Source organism: Tubulanus polymorphus, chromosome 2, assembly GCF_964204645.1.
Source record: "Tubulanus polymorphus chromosome 2, tnTubPoly1.2, whole genome shotgun sequence".
Lineage (NCBI taxonomy): Eukaryota > Metazoa > Nemertea > Palaeonemertea > Tubulaniformes > Tubulanidae > Tubulanus > Tubulanus polymorphus.
In genome coordinates this window covers 20,292,129-20,316,123 of record NC_134026.1, presented here as the reverse complement: position 1 = coordinate 20,316,123, position 23,995 = coordinate 20,292,129, and the positions used below count along the sequence as shown (strand labels likewise).

The window sequence follows — 23,995 nt, the reverse complement described above, 5'->3', positions numbered from 1 at the left end:
GCGAAGGATTCCATACGATCCCCACGAGGTGATAAAGGATCTGAAAAGATAAAGTGAATCAATTTGCATTGAAATGAGGTACCCCACTCGATTGTCAACGACGGTGTGCGACTAGTTTCTGTCAGTCCAGAGAGCGCGTAGGTCGGTTGCGACTAGGAGCGACGTGTATGGCGGCCATCCCCGCCAAACAGACGAGTTATTGTCATATGAAGGATAAACCCATAACGTGAAGTTGATGTGAATGAGTTTATCCTTCACATTACTACATTATACTTCACGTTATGGGTTTACCCTTCACATGACGACTTAAAAGTCTCTTTGGCGGGGATGGCTGCCCATAGACGGGAGCGTCGTAGAAAGAACAACAATGTGCGGCGACTAGCGTCGCTGGCCGATGCAGGGAATCGAGTCACAAGCCGTCGCAAGGCCGACCTACGCCCGACTTTTAACGATTGAGAATGTAAGCTGTTGAAAACCTTTCTAGAGGTAGAATTCTAATGTTTGTTTTATTCGGGAAATAGTCATCTAAAACCTTCGACGTTTTTCGTCTGAATTCCGTCGCCCGCACGTCTATGTGTATCACATAATAATGCCAAGGCCTATATATCTGCTCGAGAAGTTCTCCCTGAAAAGACGAACGAACAAACTTAGAAAATAGCCTTTGAAAGCTTTTACGAGTAATTGAATCACAATGACCGTTCGCGCGAAGGGGTGCTATTAACTAACTGTTTCCTACCCGAATTGACAGGTTTCTCTCTAGTTCAAGCTGCTATTTTGTAACTATAAGGTGCTTTCATCTAATATCGAGTCGTAATGATTTCACTCTCTCTAAAATTTCTAATGGCGCATGTTTGCTTATATCGTTTCGAGGTGTTTTTAGGGCACCATTCTCTTACCGTGAGAAAATCTCTAGTTTTAGGTACAAGGGGCCGAAGCTGCCCGGGCCCTTCCACCTATTTTTTGCTAGATAATATTTTCACGACCTGTCTTAAGAAAGTTACGCATACAGTGGCAAATCATTGCCGCTCGTTTTGTTCAAGAATCCTAGAGCCACCCATGTACCTTTTCAAAATGTCATCAACTTTTTCATTGAAGGAGGATATGTAATGCATATACTTATCCATTCTAGAGATCAATCGAAATAATCGTTAGTCATATTTTTTTCATACCGCCTTACCACAGAATTTTCAGCAGTATGTACCAACAGCAAGAAGCCGAGCCGAGTCGGTATCAGACCCATGTGTTCGTCGTGGTAAACTACAATGGAATAAATTCGTGTCGTATTACGTTCATTAGTGTTTGTTATTAGTTATTAGACAGCGTCTGTCACAAGCAGATGAATCCATCCCACCGAATCAAAGGACGGAATATCAAAGTTAATTAGGCTATGTCAAGCTAATTTGTCATTTTGTCGCCAAGATTGGACGACAGCGAAAGGGTTTATGCACAATGTACACGGATGTTCGAATGATCGATGTTATTTTAAATATGGCTCATTACGGCAGAAATGCATTGTGTCCTAGCAGCCGTAAAATTAGTAACGCCGCTTCCTGCTCAATTTTCAGAAACGGTTCTGAAACTAAATTCATTCAAAGCAATTTAAGGTTATTATGTTGTATTATTGCATATGCCACTGACAACAATTGTAATTTGAATGGCGTAACTGGATGTTAAACATTCGATAATCTATTAACATCTTTGGATTGATTAAGCTAATCTTATACTAAGTTTCTTTGTATAGGGCATTTATGATTTCTATGCATCAAGTCAGACATGAACAAAACCGCAATACGGTGATAAGATAAGATAAGATAAGATAAGATATAACTTTATTCTCCTGACTAAAATTGATTGTATAAGGAGGTCTAAAAAGATCATACAATACAGAAGACACAAAGTAATACAGGTATTGATCACTACCATGTTCAGTTAAAAATACAGTTATCTAAGTACTCGATTAGTTGACGTATTTTCACAGTTCAGCAATTCGCTGTACATGAGAGAACTTGGACGTTTGGGTTTGTAAAAGGGACACCAAATCAAAACAAATCAAATGAATGATTAATTATAGGGTCGCTCCCTAGCTTAAGATCAAATCAGAGCTGCAATTAACTGATATCAATCTCAGTGTAGAGTAAACAAATAAAAACCCACAGTTAGATTTGTAAAAACAGTTTATTTTCCTTACAGTTTCAAGGCTTTAACTAAGCCTCATCACTGTTTTAAACTGTTTTTACAGATCTAACTGTGGGTTTTTATTCGTTTTCAAAACAGAGCGTTTCTACATGAAAGCCCTGCTGAGCAGTACAATACTGCGACCATGAAACCGAGTACTTACTGCGTTTGTAATGCGATATATTCGGACGGATGCCATTTTCGGGAAGACTCGAATAACTGAACTCAAATGTTCCTTCGGATAGTGATCCCTGTAAACGACGAGAGTTCAGATTTTTTCGTTCAAACAACATCAAAGCGTTTTCATAGAAAAATAGGTTTATAAAATAGGTTTTTAAAGAAATGTCCAAAACCGACGTATTGTACAACTTCGAACCCGAAATCGTTATGGGGTTATTGAAAGGCAAATTGAAAGGACATAATCTTTCATTTGACGAAACTCATCAACAACGGCCGAAGGTCATTATGGCAATTAGTCAAAAAAAAAAATTCTCACTGTACTTACGTTTTTGACGAGCTGCGGAGGTAAACATTTTGCGTCGTGATTGTACTTATAAGCGCAATAAACCTGTAGAATTTCTCGGCGACATTTGGCCAGGGGACACCTTACAAAAGAACGAGGTAATTTGAACTGCACTCGCAAGATCAAATTGGAGAAACCATACGAATGTGGGATGTGATAAAGGTGTCTTAACAAACGGCTTATCAGACGCAGCTGGTATATACAGCCATTATATTTCAAGTAAAGACGAAAGCGCTTTTGACGCTATAGCATCAGCAGCGATTGAAATATAAATGGAACAATATACAGTAGACTCCGCCCGAGTCGGATCCGATCAACTCGGATAACCGTTCAACTCGGATATTAGTTACGATACTTTTTAGCCACGATCACACGGGCATTTCCGTCCCGGACCAAATAGGCATAGGCAAATTTGGCACCCGCGTGAACAGTCGTTCCGGCCCAAATCTGGCCCGACCAAAAACGTCGGATCAGGCCCAAGCCAAATTTAAGCACGGGTCAAATCATTGCATGTGAATTGACAAGAAACGACCCACTTAACTTTGTTAAAGCATTGTTTAGTATCGAGTGAGCGAGTGATTTGCGTGTGAACGCGCTCTCGAATTAGAGCACGGGCCAAATTTGCCTCGGGCCTGATCTGTGCCAATTTGGCCCGGCCCAAACCATCTTCGTGTGATCGAGGCTTATTTAAGAAATACATAACATCTAACGAGTTTACTATAGACTAACATACCTCGCGAGAACATGCCACAAATCTTCGTTCACCTGTCTTTGGTCGGGCGGTCGCCGAGAGCAGTCCCCCACGTAGCTTCAATGACGAATTGAATTTTTATTCAATTAAACAAAGCCGAACGCACGCGGCATAACTTAACAAAAACTAGAATTTGATGAAGGCGAACAAGATCCTAAAAAGGACTTACCCAAAACTGAAAGCGTCTTCCACGTTCGGGCATTGAATCATATTGATTTCATCTTCGTGAATTAAGTGTTCTTTCAATTTGACGTTGCCGTATTTGAACAGCTGTAAGTTACGTTCGCTCAAAGGTTTGAAATAGATATATTTGTAGTACTCGGTGCTGTTTCTCAATTTCTCTCGTAAAACCGCGCTGGCCAGATTCTTGATCAAGTCGACGTGGAATCGATCGCGAGCGCAGGTAACGTTAACGATCAAGTATTTGCGGAAACCCGGAATAGGATCCGTGCGACAGAACTGGCCGCCGAACTTAAACGAACAAGCCTGGTAGCCCAAACACCTAGCCACGCTCGGGCAAGGTGAATCCCGAAAAGAAGAATCTAAATCATCCGCTTTCGCGTCCGATAAAGACAGAATTGCCGAAATCGGCGGCGATGTCGCGTTGTGACGTTCGTATTTCGACAAAGATTCGTTGATCGCGCTGAGAAAATATCCCGGGCGACATCGGAAACCGGCGTTCGATAGCAATTCGTGGAACGTCCACGTTTCGTGATACGAATCGACATCGCGGTGCGCGTTGTAATCGTCGGAAGACTGATGTTGCACCGACGAGTCCGGGTTATTCAGGACAGCTAATAACATCAGCAGTAAAATACCCATTATTTCCGTCTGACGAAGGCTACTGAGCATTCCGAACAAATCCTAACAAACGACTAGCCGTTGTCTCCATGTTCGTAATCGCGATAAAGTGGATTCCATCAACACGGTCTCTGTCGGTGTTATGCCTCGGCGTTTGGTATCTCGTCTGCACGCAGTATAAGACAAACGCTGCGTGCTTGGATTTCGATAAACGCACTTAACAGAAATCTGAAATGAAAACAAGCAAACATTCAAGCCTGATTTATTCCGAACTTTCAGGATAAATCTGCGCTCTATAGATCGCCTCGGAGAACGCTGCGATGAACTTGAATATCCTCACAGTGGAACTAAACGATGCAATTTGATTCAAATGCAAAATAAAACAACGATTAGGGTTCTTTGACATAACGAAACTGAGTATTTGCAAATACAAAGATCAATCGAATAAAATGAAGAAATATCATACAATACAATCAAGAAATATCAGAAAATGTGACCTAACCTCGTATGAATATATCTAAGTTATCATTTGAATATGTAAATGATTCAGCAAATCTCAAGTTACTAGCAAAACTAAAACGAAAAACGCTATATTAAACTGGAAATAGTAGGAGCGGCAATTAATATAGTATATGAAATACGAATCACGACAGTAGTGTGTTCATTTCCCGCTGCCTTATCCTGCCGGATAAGAAGTTGATATGGGAATTACATTGGCCATGCTCCGTGCCTCAGCGGCGCACAATCGCAACGCAGTCTCCTGAACCACACATACATAGATACATACCGAAAACGAACGTACACTTTTTTAAGCGCGAAATCGATTTCAAGAAGATTTCAACAGCGGTTATTATAAGAGTTGTAAGATCAACAGCAATGATGAATTCCTAAAGCACATCCGTTAACCTATGATGTAGATTGTGAAGTTTAATCGGAATTGTTTTCGATAATAAACAGGAATCACGCTAAATAAAGCTGTGTAAACCGAATACGTTGAATAAAAACGTACTCTGTATGACACGTGTGTGTACATTTACAAGCACCCACGGTCTGTTGGTTTCTGGTGGATCCGTTTGAATCGTTAGCGATGCGCGTGCAGCTGGACAAATTGAAAAATCAACGTCGTTGTTCCAATCCATACAACTGTAAACACGCTAATCGTTAGAAATGACAGCTGCCTGTGACATTATTAGCCATATTGAGTGGATACAAAATGATGGTTAGAATGGACGAAAAATGACTTCATGGATACAATAAAACGTTCATTTACAATATTTCTAAATTTATACCTATACAAAGGTTTCCAATTCTGATGAAGTGTCGGTCAGGACATAACAAACTCTAATCATTATTTCATAAAGTTAAAAACAAGGGGCCGCGGGAAAAATTTAGAAAATCCGTTCTTTTTTAACCGGAAAGATCCGTAAAAAATTCACGGTAAACATCGGTAATTCATCGGTAAACATGGTATTTTCGCCCTTTTCTTAAAACGAATACACTTTTTTGAATTTTTGAACTTAACTTTTTCTAAATCATTCCAAAATGGGGGCAAGAATTGTTAAATGAAGATTTTAACCATCCCTGGAAATCCAGAATGTTTAGATCATGACGATTGTCTGACTGACGCGCCAAATATGATGCGTGTGAATTGATGTATATGGCGTCCGTGCATTACCTTTTATACTGTGCCGAGAGAATTCGTCAATCGATATTTCAAGAAGTTAAAAAGTCCAGCGAACAAAAACAAAATGTCGGCGTTGTTAAAAAGAACACGCACAACGTGGAACTATACCAGTCAGCTTATATCTCACTTGCTTTTACTATAAACCAATATTTGATAAACCAGACGCGACGCAATGCTCCAACGCTCATGCGGCAGTTGATTAAAATCCCATCAAACTACAGCCGGCTGTCTGAATATGAATGTCACATCATTGCATCATATCGTCATTTTCCATGGTTATGAATGATAGAATAATGATAATCATTAGATATATGCTAATACACAACGTGACAGCGAAAGACGAACGAATTTGTGAATCCTCTCGTGATATTGCGCGAGCGGCTGGCCAAGAATATCATTCAACCCGCAAATAGCCTGCCCGGATGGAGGGAAGAAATCGGTGAAGGAATAATAACATTTTGATGGATGATACCGCAAGATATGCGAGATATGAATACAGAATCGCCAGTAAATACGAAAGGTTACTATTTTATCGCTTGTTCCGAGCGGAGACCCGCGAGCTCATCTGAATCTTATCGGAATCGATACTGCCATAAGTTTGAATAACTACAGATTAGGATGAAGTGGAGATGAAGATTCCATTTGATCGGAGTCAAATGTTGCGAGGAGGGAGATTTGAAATACTTAGGCCTAATCATTTTTTTCATTTTTAGCACTTCGCATGTGCAGAAGAAAATAAAGACAATATCGCAGAAGAATAGTTCCATCTGAAACACGCACAGCCTTATTCAGTCGAAATGATGCCTAGATTGTAAATAAACCCCACCCAATAAGTAGGACATTGTTGAGTTCATGCTTTCGATGACGCGTCGTCGATGACGTTCGCGCGTACATGCTTGGCATAAGTCGGTGATAGAATATCCACCATACGTGCAAAATATCCCCCCATACAGCCAGTCACTATGTCCACAGAATTCTGAAAGTAAAGCTTTGATGGTATCTTTTGATATCTGATGGCTTTACACGATCTTAAAACTACATCCTTCAATACACACCAGATATGGTTTGTATAGGGACCCACTCTTTGTTGCAGCAGCTCATCGATAGTACGCGACAGCTCTTTAAGCGCTTTTAGCTCCGTGGAGTGTGAAATTTTCATCCCTCGTCATCATGTTAATCATATAAAAATCCATCGACGCTTTAAGCTGTGCGTGAACAAATCATTAGCGCTGAGCTCACTACACGTAGCGCATCGTCACACGCTCAGCTTTTCAATTTCGATTAACGAAGACCACAAAACGGTACACGGGCAACGTGCTTCGTAGCTTGGAATCGAATCTTCTAACTGACATTATGTCAGCGTCGATCAAGCGATGTCCGTGGTATGGTGGTATGGATTTTTTGTTGTCTCATGCAGTATGGGAAATGACGGTCATATCATTATTGGAATGGAAGCATTCCGCTGCTCAGCCGTTATGCGACAGGACCTCGGGCTAAGCGCTGTCGAGTTAATTGCAAATTCGAACCTACACCCACTTCAGGGGCTTTGCTTTGATCTTTATCTCGAATTTGCTGGGATATTTATAGAAAGCGGTTGAGCCGCGCAACCAACCCGGCAAAGATGATTTTCGACGATCTCGAAAAGACGTCAGATCAAAGTAAATTAATTGTGCAGATTGAAGAAAAACGTCATGAAGGAAACTACCGCATAAAAAGAATCTTTTACGCCATAAAAATGGTGTCGGTTGGTGCGTGTACTGTGAGCTAGCTATACGTAGAATGATTATTGGCAACTATCAGTTTCACGAGAACCACGGTATCATTCGATTCGTTTTAGAGGCATTTCATTTTCGTCTATCGCAAACCGTACCTATCAATTGGTAGCAGTGACTATTTTACCTTATATATAGTCTGGACCAAGTTCCAAATTATATGAGTTCACTTAGTTATAAGTAAGAATTCAATTGCGTGCCTTTCAACCTATAGCTGTCGAACCGGCTTTTTGAGTTATTGAATCGACTGTTGAATTAAGAAAACTAAATGTTGTTGGCCGCATTGCTCTTCCCTACTAAGATGTATATATTGATAAGCCGAACAAAAATGACAAATAGAACTAATACCGCGCTCTTTCGAATCTTGTAGCTTGTGGAAGCCAGCGAGTGGTCTGTCAGAGTCGTGATGTATGTCTCCAGAGCTTACAATGATATATTCAGGTACGTTACCGAATGAACCGGTAATTTACTGCATCAATCACGGAACAACCATCAATTTTCATATTTCAACTTACGCAATAATTAATCTATGCTAATCGTACTGTATTGAGTATACACACAAACCGACGACGCGACTTATTTTCAATGAAATAAAAAAGGTTTTACGTTACGCGAAGACGTTTTTAGCTGAATGAACCGATGATGGCTAGATTTGCAGCTTTCTGTCGGTATCGCATTCGCATTGACGATACAACAAAGCTGGAAATTCTTTTCAGCATGCTTTCGATGACGACAGTAGACCACCTCTACTATACGTAATGGCTCAGAGTCAGGAAAGCTCTTATTAATGAAAGCTCTTAAGTATAAAGCACCTCACAATGTATATGATATTAACCGTTTTTGTTTGTTTGAATGGTACATACTATGTTCTATGAAATAATGTTGTTTCTTCTTTATTGTATATGTCCAAACAATGTATGTATTACGTTACGGCACAATACAGATTTAATTGAATTTAATTGAGTTATAAAGTACTCTTTTCGCATTTTCATTTTTTCATTTCATTTCATTTTGACCATGCTTAAGAATGAATGCGATATCAAACTTATACGATTTTGATTTATTTTTCATATATGGTCAAATTTAGCGACGAAGAAATGATTCAAAATTGGTGACTTCTTTAAATTTGAGCTAATTCTTCAAATCATGAAGAACACAATAGACGTACCCCAAGCCTAGCTTAAGCATACAGTAAAAAAAAAGCATGTTACTGGGAGTGTCTAAATACACAGCGATTATTACAGTTGCGAATATGGAGACGTAAGATTTATCGATAGATACCACTTTTATGTAGATAGTTACTTTTATGTGCACTTACCCGATAGTCCCATGGATACCGATTCCGACGATGTTTAATCGCACATTAATATCGTTGATGTCAGTATCAGTAATGCCATAGAAAGTCAATCCATCCTGCTAGCACCGCTGTATAGCGTCTGTTCCCGAATGTCGATCATCGAAAGTTGCCAGCGCAAATTGCGACATGTTTATATAGCTTTCCGTATAACTCTTCGATGCGAATACAGACCTCCCAGACCAAAATGTGCTTGACTCTTACGATTATCGACGATATAGACGCGGATTTTGTCAATTTCTATGAGAAAGAATCCTTGACGGTTCCTGGCGATTGTGACGGGGTAGATAACGATGGCATTGATTTTTTAATTCATTTTCTTATAGTCCACAACCCTTTGGTATGTGATTCGATTATGCACTTGCGTACCAAGCCAATTCATAAATTTCATCCACATCACTTACACCATCTACATCAAGCCAAACAAAATGCAACGAAAGAATATACGTATTGGAAATTCGAAAATGGTTGATCTCATGAGGTCTTGGGTGTAGCCGTGTGCTTTTGCCATGTGACTATATATAGTATATGCCATAATTGGATGTCAGACACGATAAGTGATATTTATATCGACCACAGATCGGTTCCTATAATATTCTTATGTCACTCTATATATATATATATATATATACATATATATATATATATATATATATATATATATATATATATATATATATATATATATATATATATATATATATATATATATATATATATATATATATATATATATATATATATATATATATATATATATATAATTCATTTTTCGGCGTCACAATGATTATGTAAATACGTCCTGGTGTATACACTACAACAAAGGAAAATATATCTTTTCATTTTTACGCCCGATTCAGGGCAAAAACGATTCGAAATCTATGTTTGCCCCGTTTTGCGCTGTGAGTCTTCATTTTTGTTACGCCGATGAAAAGTATACATCGATATGTTTTCGCATGGTGTATTGCATGGAACGGTTTTTTTTTACTTGGTCCAAATCTAAAAACACAATAAACTAATGAATCGAAATACTCAACACGAATCTGTCCAACATGTTGTTGCAAATAAACGAAGACACCAAATCTCTGTGGTCCAGTCATGTGCTTTTGACACGTGACGATGACAGATCCACGTTCTGATTAGCTGTGACGGTCAAGCATGAAATGGCGTCGCATTCATGGTCTCCGCGAAAGGAATCATAGGTCTCCCACGGCAAAGAAAGCTATTCAGACTCTAATTGATACTAACGTTTCACCGTTGAGGGGGCCGCATCAAACCGTCAAGTCATCATTATACGTACATCACGAACGTGTCGTGTATTACCCAAGGTGTCGGTTGAATTGAACCTATACGTGGAATAATCAACTGTGATTAATCGAGAGAACCAATGTAACAGGTGAAAAGGTGAAATGCGTATCCATACCTCGCGAGGTTGATATGAACAAAGTAACGAAGTAACGAATGAACTGTCAGTCGAGGCTATTTATTGTATAGGTAACATTATTCATCCATTGTTTTGTAGTAAAGCAAAATGCAGGCTAAATAAAGCAAGGCCCATCAACTAAAAGGTATATCGATAGGGTATTTATACATTTATAGATTTCAACATATACAGACACCAAGTTTGTATTGTTGTTCGAGACGGAACAGGTTTAATGCTGGTTCTAACCATTAATGATTTCAGCCAGTTCGACCACGCCGTGGTTGACGTCACCGAAAATTGCCACATATCCTGTACGGATGTAGCAATCGCCACGCTCGGTAAATACATTTATATACGTTTGAATAGTATAGGAAGCACGCGGAAACCATTATTCCTCTGGTGACACGACGTTTTTTTCCGACGATGCCACCATCATCGCAAAATACATTATTGTCGTATACGTATGATTGATAGCACAAATCTGGTCACTCGGCCAGTTATATAGGCCTACATATCCACTGGCGATGAAGGCGCGATGAAAACGAGATGAACGCATAACTTTTTAGTTAATCAGAAAACTCGTTGTACCAATATCAAGAAAATTTCGGGGGGTACTATGTAGTAAACGAATGTTTTTCCGTGGCCATTTTTCCTTGGCCATTTTTTCCTAGGCAAATACCTTGGCCATTCTTTCCTTGGCCATTTTTTCCTTGGTCATTTTCCGTTCACCGTAGTAAACATTTCCATAAGTAAAGTCAGCCAACTTGGAAAAATTACAAAACCAACCCGCGGGAATGTAATTGTATTTCTTTTTAGTTCTTTTTAAATGTGTCTATATTCAAATCATATTTCTTATATCGGTCTTCGGTCGAAAAACATGTAACATGTCGCACGCCAGTGATGCTTACCTCGATCGTCTTGCTGTCATGGACGCTTCTAGGAATTACGAAGAAGACGTAGAAGTGACCATTATACGTGGCTGGACGTCTGCGCTGATCGTCAGAGGAACGAGAATCCATTAGAAAGTCTTTTAATAGATGACGCATAATTTCTATTCGGAAAGCGATGAAGTAGTCTGGAAATGTCCAACAGAGATGAAATCACAGGGGAAAAGATCTAACACCGTTAAGTAATGTACCTTAAAACGATCCATGCTCAAATAGAGTAAGGCTCATTCAGATGCGATGGGATATCGTTCGGACGCGCCTCTCCTAGTAGTTCTCTCGACAAATTCTACAAGTGTGACAGCACACGAACATACACAGGGTCGTATTTAGCAGAGGACAGGGATCAGTTGCCCGCTCCAGAAATTCTAAAAAAGTGCCCCTTTTGCAAAATCGATGCATCCTATAGAACTACCTTTTTTCGGGTTGCTATGCCTCCTCCCCACCCCCCAAAATCAATTGTTAGGTACGCCCCCCCCCCCCAAAGAAAATCAAGTGAATGTACGGTCCCGACATGGACCAACGCTAACAAACATCAACTTCGATTTCAACTAATCTTCTCGTCTATCTTCACCTTCAAATGATTACGACACGTCCAGCGATCTGACAGTATAAACAACACAGGATGTTGCAATCGGGCTTTGACAAACAGCGTGCGTTCAAGGCACTTTCCTCGTATTAACGGGCGTAAACTTCACCGCTGACAGAATGATTACTCTAAAATTTGGTGTGGTTATTTCTGGAGAATGAAAGGCATACCCTTAGGAGAAAGCATTAGAGGAACAATCATGGTTAGGTACAGTATAGGCCAACATTGGCACGCCCTTTAAGGTCATTCATTATCTTAAGTGCATTTCTTCCAAAATGAGTGGAGGTAACTGATATGTATAGCACAGGAGTACATTCATTTGAATTCTAAGTTTAAACCTAAATGGTGTTTCTAATAAATTCGAAAGATCATCGCAGTGGTGGATCCAGAAATTTGACATATGAGCCATTTGCTTTAACAGAATTCATTACGATTTAAACGACAATATACGGAGATTCTATAACCGCACGAAATTCAATTCAATTTTGTAAGCAGTCTGATATTTTTTAAATTGATTTATCTATTTGTTTGCACTTCACAGAAAGCTAATGACGACTATATGACTTTTGACACAAAAGTTGACGACGAATTTCTATTTCGTCAAATAAAAGATGTAAAGAAATTAAGCCACTCGGCTACCCGAATCTAATTTTCTACAATTTCTAGTGTTCAATTGGATTTGGTCGGAAATGAGAAACTAGGTATTCTTTTGGCCTAATGTGAACTTCCTTATCCAACTTAGGACTTCAGTCCCACTGTCTAATTTTCGTCCATCGTCCGTCTGCTCTTGCCAATCCAGGGTTCATGGGTTTAAATCCCGATGGTGGCGAGAGAGGTTTTTCCCAGGTCACTCTACCCTTAGGAACGAGTTGCCCAGTATCAATGGCGGATCTAGGATTCTTGAAGGAAGGGGTGGACCTGAAAATTGAAATATGGGCACTTTTGAAAAAAGATTTGGCAATACGAGAGGGCTGCAAGAGAAACATTGGAAGGGGTTCTGGTGGCCCTCCCACAGATAATCAAGGACAAAAGACCCACTTAAATTCATTTTTCGTGTTTTTAAGAAAAGATTTTCCAGAATTTTTGGAGGTTCGCATTCGAAATTTGAAGGGATGGACCTATTCCCCTTGTGCATGGCGATTAACGCCGGGGTAAGGGTTAAACCAAACCTCAAATCTATTCCTCAAATGAATAACATTTGCACGTCATGCATGTTGTATGAATCATTTATTAGAAATATAATTTCGAATATAAAGTAAATATACGTATCATGAATAACTCATTAAATACATATTATCAGTTCAAATATAAACAATTCTTATATACATACACAATTAATTATTATGTTGCGAGTTAGATTAAATTTCACCAGTCATACGAAAAAAGTGGCCATTAAAACACTAGAATTCAAAAGAAAATGAATAGCCTATCGTAAGTATTGCCAAACATGAGAATAGAACAATTGCACAACAACAACTGAATGTGTAATAATTGACGAAATACAATTTCTGTGATATCGGAAAAGACCTATTCAGTCAGTCAGTCATTTAAAATCGATCAACAATTTCTTTCTTCTGGTTTTCTATATTGAAGCTTCAGCGCATGAAATACTCCCTCTTCGGTCGAAGCCGGAACGACAGTGTCCTGTAAATGATAAATGAAGATATCGATCTCATATTCAAACGTTCAATTCAAACCGGACGATAGTGTACAGAAATCGAACTCTGGACTGCTAAATTCAATTATTCCCTGCATGTTTTATGAGTTACAAAAAATCGATCATTTATAAAATGCCGGTAAACAATGTCCCAAATGTTTCGTGAATTCGATTGAATGGGCTGATTTGGGACGAAAGAGCATTCTTGGCGATCTTTACGTTGGAAATCCTACAATAATTTCAGCTAAAGGCGAAAAGTTCTTGAAGTACGTCTATGATGGCTATTAGTTTATAGCGGAAACGTTGCTCCGAACATACTCATCTAATCGAGAACTTTCCGTCTTTTTCTGAAATCATTGTGGGATTTCTAATCTATTCATCTATACGGATATTGAGTATCTTTTCGAGTTCAGGAATTTGAACCAATTTGGCCCAGGGCCCTGTTTCACAAAAAGGTTTAACTCTAAGGGCGTTACCAGTTTTTTCTGTGGGTAGGTCGATATCGACAATAACCGGATCACGAGCGCTGCTGAAGTTGTGAGTCCATTGACAGAAGATAATTTTCAATTTTTAAGCGCAATTTTCGAGCGTCTGGACCGATTGTAAAACGTAACGACCTTTTTACGTCACTTTCAGTCTCAGTCACAAAAAAAAAGATTCAGTGACAAATGAATGAAACTAATAGTACAATAACCACCCTCAAACGTGGTGAACGGATAATGATTGTGACGATGATTTCTAGGGTGAGATCGAAACGTCGTGTCTTATAGATTTTTTGAATAAATAAATTCTCGATTTTAAAACTATTTCAATCTGTACATAGTGGGCTTTTATCTTAAGCGAAACTAAGTTTTAAAAAGGGGGATCGTCGGGACCCCCTGGCGACGCCCCTGTAAATTGTAATTTTCTTACATGCGAGATATCGTACAGTCCGTGACTTGTTAGTTTCATGTTCAATTCGCGAGCGGCGTACAGTCGTAGCGACCGATTGAACTGTTTGCTGCCGGTCCAGCCGACTACGGCGTAGTAAAACTGACTGTACGGCGCCACGACGATATCGATACGAACGGCTTTCCAGTCGCGCGGCGATCGAGACAGTTCGATCGCGTCTGACAGCGATTCGCCGCTCGCATTGCGCTCTGCCAGTTCGTCACTCGCGTCTAAACTATTCTTCGGACCATTCGGCGAACCGCGATTAAATTTTTTCGGTCTTTTAGCGGCGGGTGGAGATTCCGACGATGTAGATTTCTCGTTGAATTTTACGATGCCGATCCATTTTTCGAAATGATCGAGCTGTCCTCGTCTGGTGAGTTTATCGTCCTTTTTCAGTTTGTCCTCGCGAAATGAGCATGTTTCATGTTTTCCCATAAGAACGTGATCTACAAGAAGAACGGCTTTCGTAGAGTACATTTAATAGAGTAGATATCTATCGGCAACGTTAAGCCACTTAAGATCAGACTTTCGTTGTGGTCATTACCGCGCTACTCTTAAATCTTACGCCAATCAAAACCTAAATTTGAAATTAAATTTGTTATTAAAATGTTTTGTCCGTAAGTTATAGGTACGAATGGGGTATGAATGTGCGTCAATGTGAGTGTGGGCGACTGGGCCCTTCGGGTAATTAGTTTATGTTAACTTCACCAGTCGTCCAGCGTCTTATACATGTATTAAATCATTTTGTATCTATTCCTGCTACTTCATATTGTAATCTAAATCGCGAATAAAACAGTATTGCATAAATTTGGATTGAAAATTCCCAATTCCTCCCAACCATTGAATGGTTCTAGAGTATTTTTCAATTATGGATTTAGCTTTGTATATGCCAAATAAATATTCTGTCAAAAACGAGCCAGCTTATTGACTCTAGGATAGTCATAGAAATGTTGATTTATCGGATATCACCACTTAGAATTTCATCCTAGGTAAAACGATTAAATTGATTTCATACTGGATACAACGGACTATGGGTTACATAAACAAACAGATTTTCTGTTCCCCTGAAGTTCTAAGTAACATTAGATACATGTATTGTATAAATGACTGTTGGGATATTAGCATGTTTCAGCAAGGACCAAGTTACCTTTTTCGTAAAGTCGATTCATAAGTTTCACCAAAACGCCTTGCTCTTTGCCTTCGATCGGATGTGATACAAGAATGTCGACGTCATGGCCACAAGGCTTTCCTCTTGCAAAGAAAATAAAGATACACGTATATTTGTATAATCTTGAATCTAAGACCAGTAACCGAACTTACAGATGAAATAGAACTGAGAGTACAGCCAACTTAATCGAGATTATTCGTTGGTTTAATTATTGGTTTCGGAGAAAATGGATGAAACACCATATTTCACAGGTCGATTTTACCGGTATGCATCAACACAAGAGATACGTATTAAGCGCGGTCTTCTTTAGTAAGTCGATGACATTCAAGGCAATAAGATTGATTTAATTTTTTGAAAGGCAAGAGACTTTTTCAGAAAGAGTTATGAATGCAATACATTACTGGTAATAGTAGATTTGTACTACAGTATTCAAATAATTGGAAAACTTAAATCAGATGATTCGAAAAATCTGGATGATTTTTACACAATGAAATATATAAGGTTAATTTGATAATAATTTGATTAAATACCGTCTAAAGCCACCAGTTAGTTCGACTAAAGCACCTGGCAACAGATCGACCAGTTCCGTCTTCACGAGATCTTTCAACGCGAGTGCTTCATCTCTGTTCACCGGTGTGGTTAGATCTTCATAGAACGCCAGTCCTAGGAACGAGGACGTTTCAGTAAAAAGAGCGTTCTTTTACATTTGACTGGATGATAGTTCTCAAGACTCACCATAGATCTTTCTAGAATCATTAGTCCCAGTTTTAAGAAGACGGTCAGTCACTCCAGAAATATCATTTAGGCCTTCGTCGATCCACTTTTTAGCTGTCACACCACCAACACCAAAGATACTTGTAAAACACTGAAAATAAATTATCTTTTTCGTTGTAAACGATCTTATATTGTAAGAACGTTATGTTGTTTATGTTGTTAACGTTATACATTTTGTGATGTAGATCCACAAATCTTCACAAAATACCTTATGAATACGAAACACAATATGGAAACTATGAGTAAGCAAGGACTCTCAAGTGTTTTAGAGTCCATGGAATAACCGATAGCTAAAACGTTGAGGTTTTTTAAAGGACATTATACTTAAATTCGGAGTTCAATGTAAAGGTATATATACAGTAAACTCTGCTTGCCATGGAGCCGATTGCCTTGGACAATTTATTTATTTATTGTGTTCCCTATTTAACATTTGAAATTTTCCTACTATACGATTCATGCTCTAATGATCCATCATTGCTCTCATACTACGCTTGGCGAAATTTATTGGTCCCGCGAGATTTGAGGCAAACAAAGTCTATCGTAGTTCGTCTACATGTATATATCAAATGTTTTATATTACAACCTCCATTTTTTGAAACCACGGACTGCATCTAATACGCTCAACTTCCAATGACCTAGATTCGTCGAGAATTTCCTGAAAATAAAAAGCAATAATCTATTCCTACAACAGCGAGACCACCATAAATACCGAAGAAACTAAAGATAGATGACCGCGATCGCAAAATAATGAATGCGAAAACGGATATTCATTTAAAACAGGGCAGTTAATTTATTTCCATATGTACATGGTATTCAACGAATTTTCAACTTGGATCATAAAGGAGAAGTGGCTAACTATCTAAATCACATATTGAATAACGTTTCTGCCAAAATAAGGATTTAGGCTATCTCCCAGGTTTCATCTCAAGAGTATGAAAACAGATAGGAACCTCGATGACTTTTTGACAGTGACTTCCCAAATCGCTGATATTCGACAGTTGGCAGGAACTGTTCACTTTATACGGCAAACTCTTCAAAACGCATGAGCCTCCACGAAACGCTAAAGCCCTTTGATAGTCGTTCGGTCCATCTTGGTATTCGGCGTACCGCTCGAGTAGTTCTAATGTATCCTAGCAAGAGATAATTGTGAATCAAAAAGCAATATCTTCACGATAAACAGATGATCGAATTTTCATTGTGAACGAAATAGACATATCAAGAAAAAACAATTAATTCATGTTTAAGTCCCCCGGGTGCCAGAGCTTTTTCAAAACAGGCTGCAAGACTCTGGATTAGTGTCATTTATGTTATGAAAAATACGTTAAGAGGATGTATTTTTGATGTCATTCATTAATTTTTTTTATTTGGTAGATTTCGTTAGATTTGTTTTGATTCAGTGTCCCTTACACACCCATATTACATCAATTAGATGTAGATATATCATATTTACACAATACCGAGGAGGAGTGATTTGAACTTAGCTACCAGCATAAATCATTGCGTTACATCGATTTTTTTTTATTGCGTTATTATAGTTCTTGAGCAAAATTTAGTAACTCAGGTTGACTACATGTATTGAAATCAATGAGTTTGCTGAAGATTGTTTTATTGAAGATCGAGATGTTGTTTCAGGCTTATCCCCATATACCTGGATTTGGTGGTACGTGTACCTGGAAATTATAGTACTGATAGATGTATCTGTAACACTTACAGTGAAAATTGTATTGTGATGGTATAACGGTGTTACCCTCTGGCAAGCGTAGCATCTGCCGGTCTATGGAAAATAAAAGGAATAGAAATTGACCAAAATTGATTACCTTCAAAATAAAACTAAAACGTAGTTCCAAGCGGTATAATCTTTGACAAATTTTGTCCCTAGTGTGATGACCATTTTCACCTAATTAGCTGCCCTAATTATGCAAATTTATGCAAAGTTCATTTTCATTCAAATCATAAAAAGCTACATGCTTTTATATCATGTGTGATCGATTGATTGATTTTATTTCCCATAGAACATAATTACATATAATAATTTTTCTTACAACATATTGAGATGAACTATGAATTATACCAGCGATACAGTAATGAAAAAACATTGCTTAGATAGTGATCATCCCCCTTAATTCTGTGACTATCCTGAGCAACGACTATCACTAATGGATAGTCTGCGATGTTCGTGGTTGAACATTGAAATGACTTCAACCTTTAATTCAGTACAATTATAAAATCTTCATTACAATCTTTCGCTTTCATTTTTAATTAAGGTTATGTTTTTTCTCATACCGTACTGTTACTAATCATATGCTGGAGCCAGTTGCTCAAAGGTTCGTTCAAGATAACAGTATCCAGTTCCACAGTTGTGAGTTAAGATTTAACTCTGAGTTAACTCATTGAAAATGAACTAATTCTAACTCAGAGTTAACTCTAACTGAGAACTGTGGATAAATACCATAGCAACAGTGAACTTTCAATTGTCACCATGTCAACTATCCGCTGGTTAGCTCTAACCAACTTTTGAGCAACTGGCCCCTAATACTTGAAACAAACTCGACAATTCCCAGAAAATTTTCAATACATGAAGTGACTGTAAAAAGCCTTTTACATGAAGAGCATAAATCAGTTAATCTACCTGATTAGTCATAATCGGTTCCTCAATAACTTTCTCATCATTTTCAACAACATACTTCTGCGAAACATCGAGAAGACTTCCATTTTTAAGCGAATCTGTTATCCACATTGACGATACTACGTATGTATCAGGTGGCAAATCCTCCAGTTTCAGTAATCTTTTAAGTTGCGCGACTGTATCGAATTCAGTGACAATGTGAGTAACATTCTCACTAATAAACAAAATAACAATAAAATCATCGAGGAGCCATACTTTTAGACCTAATTGTATCTTATGCTGCCCAGATCAGTCAAATTTCCCATCCTACATCCACAGAAACAAAGTTTTCACAATGAACTTTCTAAACTGATCCAAAAACCACCAAGTCTACTCACAGTCACCTAGTGGAGAACTATGAATGCTATGACTTGCCTGATTGACTGATCAATTCTACATACGATATGATTACACGTATCAGAGGGGGTCATGACCCCTGAACCCCCCTTTTTCCTGGATCTGTGCCTGCTAAGACATCTGTACTTCTACCAATTTATAGCCACCAACCAGTTGATAGAGAAGAAACAACTATCAGAAATGACCCTTTTTGTCTTTGACAAATGTCCATTATTAAACTGTATAAGGCCTATAGAATGACATTACTCACTTAAAATCATCAACAACTGGAAATCGTTTGCTTTTTGCTGCTTTCTTCATCATTTTTAATCTGGCATTTTGAATACGAGCCGGACAGATGTATATGCTCATTTGTCGTCTCGGCTCACAAGCGGTCATTTTTTGGGCCAACGTGTTTCAAAATATGAAGAATCCTGCACGATTAAACTGAAACACGATCAAAATCAGGAAGGAATTCATGAAATTAGGGAGGGAATTTGCATTGAGAGTGCAATGAAAATTTGGCGAAAAGTTCGCAAATAAATTTGCTCGACGACCTTGGTACGGTTGTAAAGAAACAGACAACGTCCCGGACAAATTAAATTTCAATCCCCATATTATATTCCATTCACTACGGGATGCAGCCCGGACGCCCGCAAGCTTCTTATGTACCAGTACGGTATTCTCTTTCCTTTTTTCTGATTGAAAAAGTTATACCTTATGATAAAGCTTATGGCAACCGGATAACGATCTATGGAAATTATGTTTCTCAATAGCGGATTTAGGGAACCTCGCCTTTCAGGCACAGGGGGGCCGAAGGCACGGGCGCTGGGGGTCAAAGGCCCCGCGCCCGTGTGAAAATTTCGTGCCTTTTTGATTTTGTTTCATCCCCAAAGAAGGGCACATAATTTAGTCGTCCTTATCAATTCAAAAAGTAGAAAAGGGCACATTTTTACAGGACGATCTGAGGATCTGACGATCTGAATTCTAGAAGGACCATCCAGGATCGCAGATGTCCGACAATCGAAAAAAAAACAAGGAACCGGGCACTTTCAAATATCTTCATCTATTAATCCCAAAAGTAGAAAAGGGCCATTTTTACAAGACGATGCTGATAATTTTCAATAGAAAGGAACAACATTCTACAGGATTTCGATCCCTTTTTGCCTGGAAACTAACTACGCGCAGCTTGTCTAGAAAGCACTTTGCATCGGGTCTCCGTTATTGCTTTGGAAAAATTGCGCTAGCAGTAGTAGACCTTCAAAACGTGGGAGGACCAGCCCCCCTATCGTTCGTGGAGGAACGGACTAATCGTTCAGATAAAATTTACAATAAATCCTATTTACAGAATCTCGAAATATCTTTTCTAATGCAAGTAATTAAATAGATATGTGTACACCCGACACCATCACACGACGTATTCACATCAGAAATCTAATATCATGATGTACTTATATATCTGACACAAAATGATTACATGTATTTTAAATATTAGAAAAGCTACTTTATTGGCGATATACACTGGGTTGGAGATATCTTATTGAAAGTCGTTTCGTGTTTCATTTTCTTCCAATAGAATACGTTCGAGAGTTTCGATTCGTTGTTCTATGCTGTTTACTTTAACGCGATATCTTTCACTGTTTTTATCAGCGATTCGAGGAATTCAACACGATATTCTAAATCCATTAATTTCACACTCAGCGGTCCGTTCGACGTTGCAGGAATCGAAGGCTCCGTGGTTGGTGATGGAGTTGATGGCTTCTCGGTTGGTGATGGAGTTGAGGGCTCCGTGGTTGGTGGTACAGTCCAGGGCTCCTGAGTCGGTGGTGCTAGAGTCGCAGTTCCCCCGATGCAAGGTTCATTATCCTGAAAATGGTCACAGTTCATTTTTTCTGGTCATTGAAATCCGAATCTGTTCATGAGCGCTTCGCTGCCATTTCTAGCGAGTTCGCAAAGTGATTTTACACGGTGGCTCTGGAGAACACGGCGGTGCGTACATAGCGCATAAAAACTCCCTTAAATTTGGACTGCATTTCACTTCCACCAGAACTGACGTAACTCCACGCCAGCGTCTTCTTGGTTTCGATGACGAAACATATTTGGCAGTTTAGTTTGATTGTACGACAATCCTACTTTACACAATGGCATTTGTATATCCTGACAACTTTCAGCTTTTGATGTTCTGATAAAAACGCTTTCCCCGACACCGAAACAAAGCATAAACGTAAAAATCCAAATTGGCGATATTTTCTTGATCGATCCTGTTCAACGCAGTGCAAACTACCAGCATAAAACGCAAAATAGAAATGAACTTATTTTCCGAATGCCGATAAAGGTCACTATAAAATTAGATGCGCTATTTGAGGTAACACTCTCGTTAATTGTGCTGTTATTCCCAATAACAAGGTCACGGCAGTTTCCAAGGAAAATAAAATAAATTGCAATGATGAATATTAATGACACTGTAAAAAACCGAATACAATATTCACGAATTACGGAGATTCCGGACACATTCGATTTAAATCGACATTCATCGTTCAGGCGCGGATTCAGACGATAGCACCGTAGGCATGCTACTGTCCCCAAAAAATGTCGTACTATTTTTCATTTTGCTTCATCGACCCCCATTCATTTCAAAGTTAGAAAAGGGCACATTTTAACAAGACGAGGCGGATAATTTTAAAAAAAAAGGCAAGACATTGCCCGGAAACTACATCTCAATGCCTACATATTCTAGAAAGCACTATGCACCAGGATATCCTTTTTTGCTTGAAAATTGGGGCTAAAAAACGGTAAACGTACAAAATCGTTTTTACTTGGATTATATCCTTCACTACTTTATAAGTTGCGCTACACGCAACAGTAGTCCCTGGATCTGCCCCTTGCACAAAAAAATCGAGAAATGTCCTTTTTTGGAACAGTAGAAAAAATTCGAAGTGGATTAGTAAACTTTTCAAATGTATTATATACGAGAGTGTGCCTCAAAATTTGAATGCGCCCTCCAAAAATTCTAAAGACGAAATATAAATCGAAATGGACCAAGGGCCAGAAAAGTCCCATTCTAGCCCTTAATTATTTGTTGGAGGGCCACAAGAACCCCAACCAATGTTTCACGCTTGCAGCCCTTGCATTTTGCAAAATCTGCCCTTTTCAAATTAATGCCATTTTTAGGTCCATCCACTTCAAAGAATCCTAGATCTACCCTTGCTAAGTCTATAAGTATATACATTCACAGTCCGATATAATGCCATCCTTTTTAGTGCCACTGCTCGCTTAAAGCCAACATATTTGCCCAAATCTTACTCAAACTTCAATTGAAATTACCAATCTTAAATTCGTTTTAACGCCATGTTTTTCATTGGTCCCAACAGTTATGAAGGACTTTTACTGAAGATCATTTTGATACCCAAAGTCTTTAGAAGATCAAAATAAGTCATACTCTCAGTATTGATATCAATACGTATGTGTGTATATTTAAGACAAACCTTGAAAACACTATAGCCTAACTGCTATAAATACTTCCGATAAACATAGTAGTCAGACAAATTGGTAATGAAATAAAATAAAATATTAGCAAAACCCAGCTGCAATGAGACAAAATTGGAATGCTATAAGAATTCAGCCGATATCAACCAGCTACCCAAACCCGACCCCTCACACAATCATTCTTCCTCATTTTTGTTGTCCAGACTTCGGAGCCCAGTTCCATAGTCATGGCTGAGACTTAAGACCAATTCAAGACCATCTTAGTTCTAAAACCAATGTAACAACTTAAGACCAGTCTTAAAATGGGAGATGAATTCCCAATAAGTAACAAGAAAATCAGAATAAGGAACAACTAACATGTTACTTGTTCCTTATTGGGAGATGAATTCTGAATAAGTAACGGAATAAGGAATAAGGAACAAGTAATGAATTTCACTGGGGTAAATTTAAGACCATTTTTGAACTTAAGTCTCAACTGAGGAACTGGCCCACCTGACATGTTCGAGAAACTAAGCCTCAGACACACTGAACAATGAACCAACGAAGGAACTACAATCACTAGGCGTTGCATATTTCAGAAGTTCACGCGACAATTGTCAATGTCTGAAGGGGTTCCAGGTTACAGCGTTATACCCGCACTAAAAATAAATGTTAAAATAGTTTTCCTACTTTTTCAGATAAGAAATGTTTGAAATTACGCAAAAATACAATACAACATTCATTAACATAATCTAAACATAATACTACAGTAGACTCCACATATAGCAGTAGCATGGGGACTGGTAAAATGTTATCGGTATAAATTTTCATTTTTTTCCGCATTAACAAACACTAGGAACAGAAAATTCTTTTTATCATTCTAGGGATCATTCATTTATTACGTACGCATAAGATTTGAAGTTTTCAACCCCCCTCCCCCTCTGTACGCAAAATCGGCCATTTTTTCATATACACTAAGCA

General features: G+C 38.6%; 1 protein-coding gene across 3 annotated transcripts; it reads right to left on the bottom strand.

Moving 5' to 3' along the window:
• Positions 1–13,367: 13,367 nt before the first annotated feature.
• Positions 13,368–20,535, bottom strand: LOC141899951 (DNA-directed DNA/RNA polymerase mu-like). Of its 3 annotated transcripts, none has more exons than XM_074786591.1 (10): positions 19,821–20,535; positions 19,178–19,388; positions 18,260–18,322; positions 17,499–17,678; positions 17,132–17,203; positions 16,510–16,639; positions 16,305–16,437; positions 15,754–15,857; positions 14,586–15,052; positions 13,368–13,660 (listed from the first exon to the last, which is right to left on the bottom strand). In XM_074786591.1, exons 1-10 carry the CDS (start codon positions 19,946–19,948, stop codon positions 13,574–13,576), a joined length of 1,575 nt encoding a protein of 524 aa, XP_074642692.1. In that variant the 5' UTR covers positions 19,949–20,535; the 3' UTR covers positions 13,368–13,573. The 3 variants fall into 3 exon arrangements, with proteins under 3 accessions (XP_074642692.1, XP_074642694.1, XP_074642693.1); XM_074786593.1 differs by having other exon boundaries at positions 19,178–19,350; positions 19,821–19,954; XM_074786592.1 differs by lacking the exon at positions 18,260–18,322.
• Positions 20,536–23,995: the final 3,460 nt, after the last annotated feature.

Bases quoted from the DNA above. Each gene is read 5' to 3' on its own strand.
- LOC141899951 (XM_074786591.1), bottom strand. From the start codon at position 19,948: ATGACCGCTTGTGAGCCGAGACGACAAATGAGCATATACATCTGTCCG. The intron at 19,389-19,820 runs GTGAGTAATGTC...TTTGTTTATTAG, and splicing joins CCAGTTGTTGATGATTTTAA to TGAGAATGTTACTCACATTG. The intron at 18,323-19,177 runs GTAGATTAACTG...TATTTTCCATAG, and splicing joins AACCGATTATGACTAATCAG to ACCGGCAGATGCTACGCTTG.